Raw genomic sequence first — 15,481 nt, forward strand, 5'->3', positions numbered from 1 at the left:
GATGGAGATTAAATCAAGTAATGGTGTTCTTTACTATAAAAACAAATATCAATTTTATTCATACATCGCAGTGCAAGTATAACCACCTGCAAAATCATAACTATAAACCTATTATGCTAAAATCCTAAACACAAGACATTAATGCTAAATCACATCAGAATTCAAAACACAAATACACATACAATTGTTCATACAATTCAAAATCAAAAAGCCATTCACGATGACTGGACACGACACAGTGATGGTTTGTTCCACCTAATTTCCCATTAAGTCAAGAAAAGCCCAACTTATATATGTTTCTGTCCCATATAGCTGATACTATCTTGACATTCCTCAGGGGCATCAAGTGTGTAGCAAAATGTGTATCTTATAGGTGGCAGGAAAAATTCCTTCTGGTTGCTCCTTGTGTCACTCCTTAAACACCCGGTGTAGATGGGTTCACAATTAAAAAGACATATAAATCTATGCGCTTGATCGGTCCATTATTTGACCTAGCTAAACTCCTTTGCCCCACAAGGATAAACAAGTTTTAATAGTATACCTGCAAATGTCCCGTAATGAAATAATCAGACACTGTCGCAACTCCAATTGTTGCAAAACATCACTCTTGCGATCATTTCTCTATCACTCAGTGTAATGCCTGCAAGGAAAATTAACCTCCTTAGTGATTCCACTGGATCCATTAATCAGTTCTGGCCTTGAAATGGATTGGGGAAGCAATGTAGTTTTAAGATCAATGCCTTAAGCATCCCCTTTGCCCTCTCATTTGCATAACTTTTGTTTCAAAGTGTAATGTGCATAGGACCAGGCTTGGCAAATGTGCTAATATGAGAGACTCAAAGACTCTTTTACAAGCCTGAAGTACTCAATAGGTTCGAAATAGGGAATTGGTGTAATAGGAAAGGGCCAAGTGCGTTGCTGCCCATTGTAAACCTTCCCATAAATGGACGGAAAAGATGCACAGTTATACTGAGTAAATAGCAATTGTAAACCAACTGTGGTACACATAGTACTCAAAACTACGTGGTTTCCTAAAAACAATGCCCTTGACATGGCCTGCACTAAACCCCTTTTCTGCACTAATAAGGGTATCCCCAGTTCAGAATACAGCATGGAACCCCGGTGATCTGTCTCCTTCACATGCAAGGTGTGAATGCATAGCCACTAACATTCAAATGTGAAAAGCTGCAACCTCAGCCTGCTCGCTTTCGCCTCTACCGGTCTCATCATGCAGGCCTAGAGCCGGGCAACGGGGGACTTCACCCAGTGCCGCCCTCGACACTCTTTGGCTGTGTTCTAAGTACTCTCAATGGTCGCTGAGAAAGTCGAACCACTCAGTCTAGATAATTGCCTGGAAATCCCGCTAAGATGATGGCACAATTCCCTAATACGTCATCCGATATGGATACATAAATTGTGGCAAATAGACCTCATCGTACAATGAAAGAATGGTGGGAGGAATGTTTTACGGGGGCAAATAATAAATTAATGTATGCTCTAACATTTCTGCTTAAAAACATTGAACAAGAACTATCTAAATCCAACGAAAAATGGACTTAAACTTTGCTTGTGACCTTGTGGTCTATTTTGCCTAAATCAGTGCCCATTTGATATTTTTTTTATTACTTTTTGCTTTACTTGTGATGTTTTTGTTTTCTTTTTTCCTTTTGCTAATTATGTTATCTATATGTGTGATTTGCGAAATGTATTTTATCATTTGTTCTTTTAAAGGTTTGACTAAACCACAAAAAAAATAACAAATAAAACTCTCTGAGGATGTCTGTGCATTGGGGGCGGAGCATGTGTACAGCCATGCTTACCCTGAGACAACGCTTCCCCTTTCAGCCCATAGTCTTCTAAAATTCTGCAAGGGGAGAGCAACCATTATCCTTTAAACCCTAATTGAGTGACAGCTTATTTTGCAAAAAACACAGGGTCGTTCCCCGCCCTTCGAGGCGTCTGTGTCTTTCCTCTGGTCATGCGGCTCTTAGCAAAGGCTGAGGTAGTTCTAAGAAATGACGCCTGACAACGCGCCCCTTGCCCACATAGAAAGAGACAGAGAAGCAGACAGAGCAAAGAAAGAGAGAGAGAGAGAGAGAGAGAGAGAGAGAGAGAAACAGAGGGAGGGTGAGAGAGAGAGAGAGAGAGAGAGAGAGAGAGAGCGAGAGAGAGAAACAGAGGGAGAGAGAGAGAGAGAAACAGGGAGGGAGGGAGAGAGAGAGAGAGAGAGAGAGAGAAACAGAGGGAGAGAGAAACAGAGTGAGGGAGAGAGAGAGAGAGAGAGAGAGAGAGAGAGAGAGAGAGAGAGAGAGAGCAGGCACTACATCAGCTTCTGTTGCGTCCGCTACACCTGCTCCCCTCTAAACCTGTGCGGCATATTAGATTCTAAAAGCAAGAGTAGAAATCGGATCTGTTCATGTTCAGTAGACCAATGATTCAATCCGCAGGTCTTGCTCAAATCAGGCAGCTGTCTGCCGGGGGAAGGGCTAGGGTTTCATATGTTGCTTAGTTCGAGGGTGTAATAACATGCTGGCACTAGGAGATGCCTTCTGGCTGCTGACTGCCTCCACTAGGATCAAACTATCTCTGTCAGCCAAGAAAGCATGCTCCTCAAAAACCTCCTAGCCCAACTCTAGGAAGGGAACCTTCTTGGTGACCGCAAACTAACACCACAATCTCGGATAGTGCTGCATGCACCAATGTGCGTAGGGCATGACTCCGTACGCAACTACCTACTAGAGGATTGCAAGAAAAGTGGACATTTGCTTCCCTTGAAATCCTCTTAAAACTCTGGTCATAATTCCAAGCCTCCTTGGGCTCAGCCACCAACTCAACAAAGCTGGCACCAGCCAGATCTTCTTATGCAAAATGGCCTGTTCAATGGATGGTCCTCTCACACCGAAACCGAGTTGCCCAACCAGCACCTGAAACTGATGCAGCGCCGCTCTTCCGGCTTCTAAATATAGTGTCAAGCGCGGAACTGGTTCCACTTCCACAGGAGTAGCATCAGGGAGCTCTCCGGTAGCAGCTCAACCTCTCAGGACCAGGGTGGCTGAGTTTGCCCCCTTCCCATGTCAGGCTTTACTTAAAAACCCACTAAATATTTCATTTTCATAAAAACAGCATTCAATCTTTCCTCACTATTATCATAAAACACCCCATTAATAGACAGACATTAATTAATTCATCTTTTATGACACTCAATACCAGAGACCAGTCTCTAAGCACAGGCCTGGTTTTGAACCTGTCTTGCTCTGCAGTGTCTTGCTTCCAACACAAAGCTGTTGCCCCTGAGCTATCCTCCTGGACACGTGACGTGTTTCCTTCTAGACTGTGAAGACACGTTTTGTTATGCCTCAGTGGGAGTAAGACATACACTTTCCTAGTGTAAGAGTTCTCTAAATCCGAGCAACCACTGCTTAGTAAAAAGCTCCAGGAGCACTCACCAGCACTCTCCAGCACTCACTTATTCAAATATTAACTCGTTCAATGCACTTGGTACGTGGACTAGATCGTAGACCACTTGACACATGTCTCTTTTATTTTTTCAGTTTTTTACCTTCGATGCCATTCTTTTACACACGTACTGCACTGCACACGTGTGCTCGCCTGCAACACACAGTTTTAACTCTTGAAGCTTCACTTGGCCTCCTGAGGCCAACAGGTCACCACAATGCATGCATGCTATTGGATCTTGGTAAGATACAAATGATCCCAAGTACAGAAGGCTGTGTCCAGCAAATACAATCCTTAGGGTCTCACCACAGACCACAGATGGAGCACCTTCTCCTTCCAGAGGAACAGGTTAAGTTATCAAACCCGAGACCCCAAACAATATGAGCAAGCCTTTCACATGGGCCTTCACTCTGATAAATAGTGCACATGTTGCAACAGCCTTACCATCATGTATGGCTGCCCTCACACAATAGGACAGGGGAACACGATTGTTCGTTATTCTCCCTTCCGTCGACCGCTCAGACCAGGTAGCACGTGCTATTAGTTGATTGATGCTGAAGGCGTACTACTAAGGCTGGGAAACCCTTCAGGTCGATAGTCTACAAAACAGTCAACAGCTATCCCGATGAAACGCTGGGCGCTTTTACCCCAACTTGTCCCCTCCTTGTTCCCCTTCCGTCCTCCATCTTGTGTAAAGCAGAGCTGTTGACATGGAGCCCTGGAGGCTTATAGGTAGCTTCCCCTGTTCTCTGCACAGCCTTTGCCCCGCATTGCTCTATCGGTACATTTGCTGACCTCCTCAAACTGGGGAAAGTTAGGGTATGTGACAGGATGCCCTAAAGGTGCCATCGCCATTAGCGGTTTTTCAGTCTGTGCCTCTCAGGCGCCAGGAGGAGGATAGCAATGCAGAGAAGGTGGAATATGTGACACTCCGAGGAACAAGCAAGAAAGTGGCCGTGGGAAAGTCAATTTATACTTTGGGCAAAATAAGGACTATATAGTCCCACATCCAGGATACTGTGAAACACTGGCTTGCAATTGGGAGCATTGGTGGCCCTCCCTGCATTCTAGTAACAACACAGACACCTTGCAGTACCTTTGAGCTCCTGCATGAAACGCCCTGTTATCTGGACTTGGATTCTTCCCATGGTCCTTAGCTCCTTTGCTTGCCCACAGAATGCCTTGTGAATGCCAACACTGATGAGGGAATGTTTATTATACTTAATCCCTCAGTGGCTGCACAACAATTCCCTCAAGCCCTACACATCTCTGAGAAATCGATAAAGGCAATAATATTATGCCCATACCCTTCAACACTCCTGTTTCAAAGGAACTGAAAGCATGTGCATTTTTGCGCTTTATTTGCACTATGGTTTGTCTTCGCTGATAACGTGTCCTTGTTTATCAAGATGCTACAATGATGGTCCCTGAGAGTGAATTTGCGTGTATGGTTGCACTGGAAATCCAGCGTTTTGTGGATGCCGTCTTGACAGATACTGCATTTGTTACACAGAGGAAATCCTGTAGGCGGGGCTGGTAGCCACAAATTTGGCAGTGTGGTAGGTGTTTTGAAAGAGGTGGGCAGAGTTTCCCCCGGAGGTGGTGGTCTCCCTCTAGGTGACCATAGTTGATGCTTTCACATAAAGTTGCAGATCTGCGTCCATGGAAATCAGATGCCAATTCTTTTGAGAATCGTAAAGATATTGCTACTGTGGCATAAATAGGTGTGTGAAGCTCTGATTTGATATATTTTCCCTTTGGGCATAAAGGGGTGTCTCATGTTCCAGGGCGGGTCTTTTGTTGGCAGTTTCCACATGCCCGTGTTGTAAACTTCTCTTCAGATATATATTGTACATGTAGCTTGCTCGCTGCTGATAATCTGGATCCAGGAAGCACATAACTCTGCTCCCGAGGGATTCCCCAGAGGTTATTCAGGTGTTTGTTGTCTGTCTGCGTAGCTGTAGGTTTCCAGTAAAGTCTGCTTTGTAAGGTTGCCAGACATAAAGTTGTCGAGATCTCTGAAAGTAACCGAAGATTTGCTCTTAGTGTTTCTGAATTATAAATTGAACGTGTTCATACTGTGGTGGGATATGAATTTGTCCACATCTTCATTCTTCCCCACATCATAAGGATATTGTCAGTGTAAGGTGCGCATAGGGTAAGGTTTCCTGTATACATTGCATAATCCAACCATGCATGATTGTGGTCAGGGGCCCTTGTGAGAAACCTGAGGGTGTCCTCACATCACTCCACCTGGGTCCTCTTCTCAGGTGGCCAGGGAAAGGTCATAGCTTTTGATCCCTACTCCTGTCCCACTAACCTGGAAACTGCCAGAAGACATTACCAGTATAGAAGTTCCAGGAAGAGGATGAAGAGAAGGTTTAAGGGTGAGAAAGGCGAGACATAGTACCCTCCTTTCCCTTATGAGAACCAACCTTACCCTGCCCCAGCCTTTATGGGCTATTATAATACAGCTCCCCTCAGTTTTCCTCATCCAACCTACTACAGTACTGGGATGAGGAATAGGCAACTAGGACTAGCGAACACCAGTAACTCATTTCACCACTCTAGTACTGAGACGAGAAAGATGCCTGCAAAGCCCTGTGAAGGTCAGGCATGTCCCATGAATTGTAGTCAGGCAAGGCTAATTGGGAACTCACACCTGCAGCCTGTCAAGTGATTTCAGGTGTATAAGAAGGGAGAGAGAGACCAACAGGGAGAACAGTATGGGATCTTGTTCATAAGGAGGTCGCTGTGGTGGGTGCTGCAGGATAGCCAGGATGCCGGCAGACGATCCCAAAGTACTGTGGAGCCCAGGAGTAGGTGGGCCAGAAGGTATCCACAGGTGCAGGAACCTCCCAGGTCCGAGGTACACAGCCATAGCTGCAAGTAAAGCAAAAGAAACAAAGTAGCCGCCAGCATCCGTGGAAGGGACGTGGAGCTGCCGACAGCGTCAGAGAAGCTTCAGAAGTCTGAGCGGGGCTCGCGATTCAAGGCAAGCCAGCACGCAGAGCAGAAGTCGAACAACGCAACTGCCCGAAAGGAACACCAAAGACCAGTGAGCGAAAGTAAACATCACACAAAGTCGGGGTGCTCCTAGGGGCTGCATGAGAGCGAGACGAATGCTGAATGAACTAAATAACATCTGCAAATTGAAATAGACCCAAAGCCACGGGTTGAATGACAATTAGGCGTCGAAGTAAAAAGTTACTAATATGGAACACTGAACTGAATGAAAACTTTATGTGCAACGTTATGATGTGATTAAAGATAAATGTGAAATTTCCCAGTTGAAAGCAATGTGCGAAATAAGACAAGAAGTGTGGACATTTGTGAAAAAAGCATGACAGAAAGGTGGGAAGAAATTGCCACAAAGTGAACTTTATGCATGTATACAGTGCGGCAATGCCAAAGACTGGCAGAGGATATGTGACATATTGTGGCAAAGCCAACAGGCTAACCAGGAGAAGTCAAGTGAGTGTGAACCTGCACGTAAGGTGAAGAGGTCGTCAAGGAGAATCTAATTGAGTGTGAATCTTTACACAGCGACGAATAAAGAGGAACCTGTGTGTGCTGAAGAGCATAGAGTTCCTGGTTGCACAACCTGTATTGGGTGGACCGTGTGGTCAGAGAACTGCGCCTAGACCAGGGAACCCTTAATTGTGAAAGCCAAAGACATTGTTGAAGTAAACTCAGAAGGTGTCATCTAATTGAATGGTTAATTCATTCAATAAGGAGTGTCAAGCTGATGTGGTGTTGTGTTGAACATTGAAAGACGGAGACCAGCCAAGTTGGCAAGTTCAAGTCTTGGGGAAGGAAACCCTGAGACTTGATGAATTTTAATGCTGTCTTGAGGAGGGGAACCTCAAGACCCTTTTCTTCTTTGTGGAATTGTACTGCCTTGAACTTGGGGAAGGGAACTTCAAGGATTTTTGGAACTATTGTGAACTTAATCCCAAGATTTTTGTGGATCTTTCTTGAACTTGGAGAAGGGAAGATGAAAAGGAAGCTATGAACTGGAAGAAGCATTGAACTTTGTTTTGATCACAATTTAGTTTCTTGCTGACATCCCTACACATTGTTTAGTCTTAGTTGTGAGGGCAAGGATAGGTTTTGGATACAGAGAGACTTTTAAGTTGAACTTTCTGACTATTCAGGAAGGGAAATCCCACCTTAGCATAGAGCAAGTTAGGCCTTCAACCATCCTGGCATTTGAGTTAATGAGCATATGTGCCTGTGTCTTGGTTCATGATACCTTCACACCCTAGGAACAGGTTGGCAAAGAATGTGAATTTTGCACCCATGGCAGTGCCACATATTTGCCTGTAAAGATCTTAAACAGCAATGTGCTGTTACTGAGGGTGAACTTGAGTATTGGACTGCACATGTTATTATGTTGCAGGCACTTGGCCAACCTGGTATCCAAATGTTTCATACCAGCTTCAATTCTCTGTGTCAGTCTAATGGAGGCGAAGAAAGACCTGCCAACTAAAGTCAACCCAGTGTATTCTGCTAGCCAATCAATGGTGGCTATTCGGTCGATGCTATGTATTGTAAAATGTGTAAGAAGGTATAGCTATGTGCATTCTGATATCTTCTCAGTGAGCGACCCTATGCCGGACAAATGGGTCTACATGGTGCAATGTTACCTAGTTTGTGGGTACCAAGTACATAACTGGTTTAATGCGATAGGGACTGTTCAGATGAAGACATTCTTCTTTAGTAAGGAGGCCTGTAGTCCCCCAAAACACCATTAGTTTCAGGAGGGCAGTCTGCATTTCTGGAATGGGATTGCAGTTGAGTTTCTCGTATGTATCACTGTCGCATAGTTTTCTCTGGTCTTCTTTTTTACTATCACAAGAATTTACAATGATCATAATATAGAAGAGTTTGATAGTGCATGAAGACACTTCTAAGATGTGCTGCTCAAGTCTTCTCTTTAGGAGTCTCTTACATTTCCAGGCGTCTTTTGTTGTTCTCAGGTGTGGGGACAATTGTTTTAGAGACTTGGTTTAATAGCAGTCGAGCTGCAATTCTTTATTTTTTTCAATTCGTCCGTTTGCAGTTGCTTGGTCGACAATGATCTGGGATTTCTGGTGGGAGTCTGGTGTTTGAAGCAGTTGTTAAGGTGAATCGGGCCCAGTGCACAGTAGGCAGTGCATGCTAGACAGATAGCTTTCTGGGTAACACGGATTCCATCGAAGTAGAATTCATCAAATAGTTTTCATCAGATTTTGCCCCAAATATATGTGGGGGAGTGATCTAGAGTAATAATTAATACAGGGGTGTTAAGGGGGAGTGGCTTAAGGGGTCATCCCCTGCATATATTTGCAGAAAAATCAACCAGTAAAAAAATTATTTGATAGCATCTTTTCGGCCAAATCACATAGAAGCGGCTCTCTGTGTAATCCATGAGCTCAGGGAACCATTGTAAAGTTCCCAAGACGGGAGCATTGTGGTCCCATGGGTAGAAGTGTAGGATCAGTCTAGTCACCTTCTTCAATCCATCTGGAGTTCATGGGTGGCTGATTTCTAAGGTAGGTCTAAGTAGAGAGAGGGAGTAGTCCAATTCGGGCATAACCAAGGCCTGTTTTAGCTTAATCCTGTGGCTGCTTACAAGGAGTGAGAGCACCTGCTGTAGCAGGTGATGCCTGTGGTGTATGCTACGTGTGAAAAGGTTTATTTGAGGGGTTAAGATAACATGATAAACACCCATGTTAATTTCATGTGTCTTGCTCTTAGACACACATTAAGCCTCCGTTGTTGCAATAGTAATGTTTTAACAAACGTGTCTCAAAATCATGTGATTCTAATCACCTCTCAACTTGTTCCCTTTGCAGGAAAGAATTTTTCTCAACCTTTCCAACTACGTTTTTACCGTGATCTTTTTGGCCGAGATGACAGTGAAGGTAATGATGGCCCTGTGCTTGCAGCAGGGGGGTGCATACATTAGCATGCAATATCGTCATAACGGCAGTACTCTTCCCTTACTACTCTGTGCATATCCACCCTGTGCTCTCCCATGCTTTATCGATGGCCGCAGGGCACATACGTCACTGCAAATACTACTGGTTGGCATGGAGGCCCCTCCCACTGTATGCCTGAAGGAATCCCAGCTGTGCTCTTTCATGGTTCTGCCTGTGCTCGGGTTGTACTTCCACTAGAGTGTGCATCCAAAAGGGGCTCCCCGGCAATAGGAGCCACTTTCACAGCACATGTTCAGTACTGTGCCCATCCTCAGATAGTTCCCACATTGCTGCATAAAGCACTCTTCTACCAGTGTTGTCGAGCGTGCTCTGCCACCACCATGTGAAGCCTCAGTCTGTCCACCCGTATGTGTGTGCCTTTGCACTTAGTCTTCCCCTTGTAATTGCTCTTCCCTTACCATTGGCCTCTTCAGTGTGTTCTCCCTCTATCATACATGTGATGGTTCTTCTCCCTTCTGCTGTCATGACTGTGTACTCCCATTACAGTATGCATTTTAAGCATGTTCTTTCTTGACAGTAATTGCCACTGATGAATGCAGCCACAGTGTGCCCCTCTATTGCAGCAATGTCTGCAAAGCGTTGGCCCACTATTGTATGCCTCAGCAGATTGCTCTCTTATTTATGGATGCTTCTGCTGAGCACCCTATCAGAAATATCAAGCTAGAGCCAGGCTACCTGCGCCGATCACTCCTCCTAATAGCAGATCAATGTTCAAGTGTAATATAAAGTCCAAGACTCTTGTGTTTTAGTTTTTAAACACAAGTTTATATATTCTTCTGTTATTCAGAGGATTCAACAACAGCTAGCACGTGTTTCGGACACTTCTTGGCCTTCCTCAGGCCTTCATTCAAGGGATTCAACTGGATCAAAAAACATGCTTGCATTACTTCTTCGAAATCTAGTGGCTCCTGATATAGACACCATATTACTAATACGTATAGGATACAAACATGGACACCCACTGCTGTGGGATAATGAAAATTGCTGTGTTTTTTCACAGAGAACGCCACAATTCTCCCAACAGGGAACTGGGTTTAAAACTCCCAGCTAATGGAATTGGTTTTGAATAGCCCGCAGCAGTGGCGGTCCATGTTTGCATCATATAACTAGGAGTGGTAACCTTGGGCTATTGGGGGCATTCTCCACCGCCTGAAGGTGTTCTCCCGTTGCTGAATGCATTCACATAATGCTCCCACATTACAGCATGGAAGCCAATGTGTCCCCGTCTCTCTCAGCATCCTATGCATCGCTAGGGTGTGTTTCTTTTATAGTGTACATTGCCTGGGCATGCTGAGGCGCCTTACTTGTGAATCTTGCTGCCCCTTTACTCTGGCCATCGCAAGGGGACGCTCTTTACTGAATTGCTTGGCACGGTTTCTCCCAGTGGACATGTGTGCATGTCCACAGCGCTTGCACTGCACGCCAGGCCTCCTGTACATATGCACAGTCTGCTTCTCGATTGCTTGAAATGATATGATACGTCATTTATAACGCGCCTGTACACAAGTGTTTCTAGTCACTCTATCCCTCTCCAGGGCACACGCTCCACAGGTGTGGGTCAAGCACAGCAAGCCCCATACAGTTAGATGCCTGGAATACTGCAATGCAGACTCACCCTTTGGAGACATCCCTTATGGGCACTGTTTTGGTGTTTTTTTTTTTTGTTTTTACCAAACCTTTTACCGGATTGGCCAAAGTGAGAATGTTCAAGGATACCAAACATGTTGGGGCCCTCCCACCCACCCCAACTGCTTTGAGTTGGTCATTAAAACGCTGGCTCTGGAATAATATGAATGTATTTATTGTTTACTTGCTTTGCTTAGCACTACATGCAGGCTGAGAGCAGCAGATATTCACAGCTAACGCTAAGCAATCTAGAGGCAAGCCTTCAATAGCGGCCAGCAACCCCGCACACCAGTGTGTAAGTTCTGCCTACCAGCACCTCAGCCAAATTCATGAAAGCAGATATTTATGAAAGGATATGCATTATTTTAACAGAAATCCCCAAACAAGAAATAGCTATAGCCAAAATAGGTCATCAATGTTTATTGAACAATATATAGATATTTGACAATGAAAAGCCCGAGACCCCGAAGCAGTGTAGCCCTGAATGTAGCTGATGAGGTGGGAGGGGCGTCTCCCTTCGTGCCCTAAGCGTTGTGGAGCTTAACGTTGCGGGGGTCCTGGTCTGCTGCAGTTGGACCAGGCCCCTCCTTAATGCTCAAGTTGCTTTATGGATTTTTTCGTTAAAGAATTATCTGTAAAAAAACCTACGAAAAACCATCCCGCGATGAAAGGAAGGGGACTGGACTCAGTGTTTATAAAATGTTATATGCAAAGGGGTGGGGGCCCACAAAGGAAGACTGCCTCCCTTGAGCTTAGCCTGGCATACTCAGTAGTATGTCCTCTGGGGCCAATCTTGCTGGTGTAGTCACCACTCTTCTGAGAGGATAGGCGAACGTTCAAGCAGTAAGAGCACAACGACTGGTCACTTTTAGTCCAAGGCTACACAGTGTTTCCTTTCCAACCCTGAGAGCTGACCCGAAACCCCTGAAGAAAGATTAACACAAGCCTTCAGCTACATGTGAGATTCTCAAGACACGGTAAACGCCGATTACATGGGATCTATTCGATCCTATAATTCGGACCTATGGAACAATGTGCGTCAAAGCCCCTTCTCAAATGGGTCAGCATGGCAAACCCCAACCTGAATGCACTACGACATTGCAGAAAACCAGCAATATAACCAAATCCAGGCGAACTCACTGAACCAAGACGACAGTATGAGTCAAAACCAAACTCATATACTGACCCAACTCTTACTACAATTAGACTCAGGGGCGCCATACGAAAAGGTAAGATACGGACCCTGTAGCTGACACTGAAGGGCGAGCACATGCAGACCCCCACACTGGTTGCGATCCACAGCTCTGGCATGCATCCCAAAGTGTAAAACCCATGCGGCTAGCAGGGCAGGGCGAAACTGAATCCGGGCAACATTTCATTAACATATGTAATCATTTTATTTCTTGTCTCATTAAATGAAAGACTAAAAATGAAACTGATGTCAAGCTGAGTTGTCATCCATCACTATAATATGGCCATAGGGGGATAGGACAGCTCCATGCAATTGTCATTTTAGCATAATGATTACCCAGTGATAAAAGGGACTGTCCAGTCAAGGTTGTATCAAACATATCTACTTTATTTATCTCACAAAAGACAGTTCTAGCAGCACTACGAACTGTAAAGGAATGCAGAGGACAGACAGTTTCAAAGAAGGAAAAGGGATGCACTCTGGATACTGACGGGAAGGTAGTCGGTATGGTTCATCATACAACAGTTTAAGGTTAATTGGCTTCAGCAAAAAGGGAGCAATTGGTCTTAAGATGTCTCTACGGGCCTTCTGGGAAGGGCCAGGGGACAGAACCACAATGTACCTTGTGCTGTAGGTGTCCTTGGTGTTCGACAGGCTCGAGTCGGCTTCAGTGCGCTTTGCAGGCTTCTGTGACTGAGTTCCAGATGGGAGTCAGCTATGGGTATCATGCGACAAAACAGTTTGGTGAGTGAAGCTGGACAAACGGCTGCAGGCTGGCCTACAGGGCGGCTCGGGGGTCAGGAATCGTTTTCTCAGTGCTGATCGGCAGTTCTTAAGCACTGGTTGAGATGATATAATATGATTGGTTATTTAGAATGTGCTTAATACCCAGAGGTTTCTACGCGCAGACCCGGGACTCGGACCTGTGTTGCTCCATGTCGTCTTGCTTCCAAGGCTAGCACGTTGCCCCTGAGTTATCCTCCATGCCCATGATGACTCGGGTGTCTTTAAGTGACTGCGGCATAACAACAGTCAGTCTTGCAGTCAGTTGCAGCTCGAGGAACTCGACTGGCTCAAACATGTCCTTTAAGGTGGACGTCGGTAGATGCTAATCGAGGCACTTCTCCCAGCTTTTTCAATGGGCTTGTGTCTTTCTTTAAGGTGGAAAGTCCAAAGCTGTGGAGTGTGTTGCAGGCAGCTACTTAGTCTTTGGTTTCAGGTTCATAGACCTTCTGGCACATCCTACCTAGTAAGCCTGCTGCAGAGCCTAGCAGGGTAGTCTTTGTGCTGGCTGGGTACGGTTCCGGAGTGGCTGGAGGGTCCTCTGGATTTGGTATCTCCATCTGTTCCCTGGGAGTTATCTAGGGTAGGGATCTAGCTTCCCTCTTTGGAGGTCCTGGACTTCCTTCACTAGCGGATGATGTAGGCAGACTATGCCTTTAGCCAGGGTCCAATGATGAGTTCTTCTTGCTACTCCTTGCAAAGTCTTCAGATAATCTGCCCAAATAGTGGCTTGGCCCTCCTTTAAAGCCAAATGGGCTACAGTGATTGGTGTAGGCTAAGTCTACCTTAATAAACCAATCCTGTGGTGCCCACCAACAATTTCCTGTATGCATAAGGTCATAACCAGAGTGCTTTGAAACAGGAAGGGTAAAGGGGTAAAAACTTAAGATACTAAGTCCCACCCATCTTCCTGTCTGTTGTGGATCAAAGAGACTCTCTGGGTAATGGATCTCTCTGTGGTTTCTGATTAAAGCGGCAGGTCTCCCTTGATGCTGTGGGGAGACTAGACTCTCTGGCTCCTGCAAACCACTTTCTCATACCTTGTGAATGGGGTCCTCCTGCGGGTAGACAATTGTAAACACACAGTCCCAGACATGACAGTTCACTGTCATTGATACTGAGGGAGGTAGCTGTCTTCAGGTTGACACAGTTGCATATGAAAAGTTGTTGGGGTTTCCTGTCTGCCATGTTAACCTCTGCAGCCAGGCCCCAATTGGGCCTGTTTGAAGTACTCTTGATTCACATGATAATGACTACCACCAGCTGCAGGGCCCAGAAAAAGAGCAGGGTAGATCCATGGAGCCTTTGCTAGTTAATCAGGCTGGCCATGGCAGGGGGAAGCTTGGTCCTCCCCCTTCCTGGACAGGACATTGTGTACTCCTGGCAGTCGCCTCCGAAATAAATATGACAGAGCAGACTTTGCCTCTAGGCTGTGCCCACCCAGAGTACACAGATCTATGCGCTTGTCGTGGTGTGAGCACAGGGAAGTGTGTGTGGATTAGCTCCAAACATTTTCATGAGGTTGGTCTACCATTATTCCATTTAATTAAACATTTCAAAAAGCCCAGGTGAGCGCACACCCACTGTGCGGATGGTCGAATTCCACACAACGTCATAAAATAGGACTACCTACAGTGGATATTTATAGACGCCCCCCCCCCCAATCTGTGGTATTCCTTTCCTAGCATTGGAATAATGTCATTCTTGGCAATATTGGCCGTTCAAGACTTTGTTATCTACTACAAGCAAACAGGTCATGCTTTTTACCTACCAGACTTCATGACACAGACTGTGCTGGTCTCCAGCTCTGCTCAGCAGCAAAGGGGAGACAGAGGAGCTACAGTTTACATCCATCTCTCCCTGATGTCATATATGTAGTGGCAACACTATGTTACTTTCTTCTTCAGTCTACACTCAGCACCCCCTTCCTTCCTGGCACTTCTGCAGTTGACTTCTAGGAGCTCCACGACATGCCAAGAGTTCAGACACGCCATGAGGTCCTGAGAGTATCATCTTCAGCACTTCTGTTGAGATACAGCAGCAGAACATCCTCTCCTGTACTGGCACTGGCACAAGACCAGGGCCCCTCACATGGATGTACATTCATTCACAATTTCACACAAAGTGAAAAGGTCTCTTTCATCCCATATGATCTTGAATTTTTGCAACCAACTTTTGAAAAGGCAGGGGTGCTTCAGCCCCACCTTGCGTGCTCCTCTTTCAAATATTACCTAATAGTGCCTTGGCAAGTATGCCAAAACGATGCCCGGGACTGTAACTGGCACACACATACCTCCTGAACTTCGATTGTCAGCCCAGTCTGGCACTAGTTCCGATATCAGAATCCCTGTGTTCTGCTCTATATATGTACAAAGCGAATTCCATGTCTGAATGGCCATTAGCTCCCGCGGCGGGGGACGCAGCCAATCAGGTTCTG

The 15,481-nt window shown here is 45.6% G+C and overlaps 1 protein-coding gene across 12 annotated transcripts in view; it reads left to right on the forward strand.

Moving 5' to 3' along the window:
* CACNA1G (calcium voltage-gated channel subunit alpha1 G) overlaps positions 1 to 15,481 on the forward strand; it is a 1,457,373-nt gene that overhangs the window by 1,193,133 nt on the left and 248,759 nt on the right. For all 12 annotated transcript variants that reach the window (XM_069654906.1, XM_069654897.1, XM_069654896.1 and 9 more), the window contains one exon: positions 9,297 to 9,365. In XM_069654906.1, coding sequence (XP_069511007.1) covers positions 9,297 to 9,365 — 69 coding nt within the window. The remainder of the gene's footprint in view (positions 1 to 9,296; positions 9,366 to 15,481) is intronic.

The sequence above is a fragment of the Ambystoma mexicanum genome, chromosome 3q (assembly GCF_040938575.1).
Source record: "Ambystoma mexicanum isolate Mex_15411 chromosome 3q, UKY_AmexF1_1, whole genome shotgun sequence".
NCBI classification, from domain to species: Eukaryota; Metazoa; Chordata; class Amphibia; order Caudata; family Ambystomatidae; genus Ambystoma; species Ambystoma mexicanum.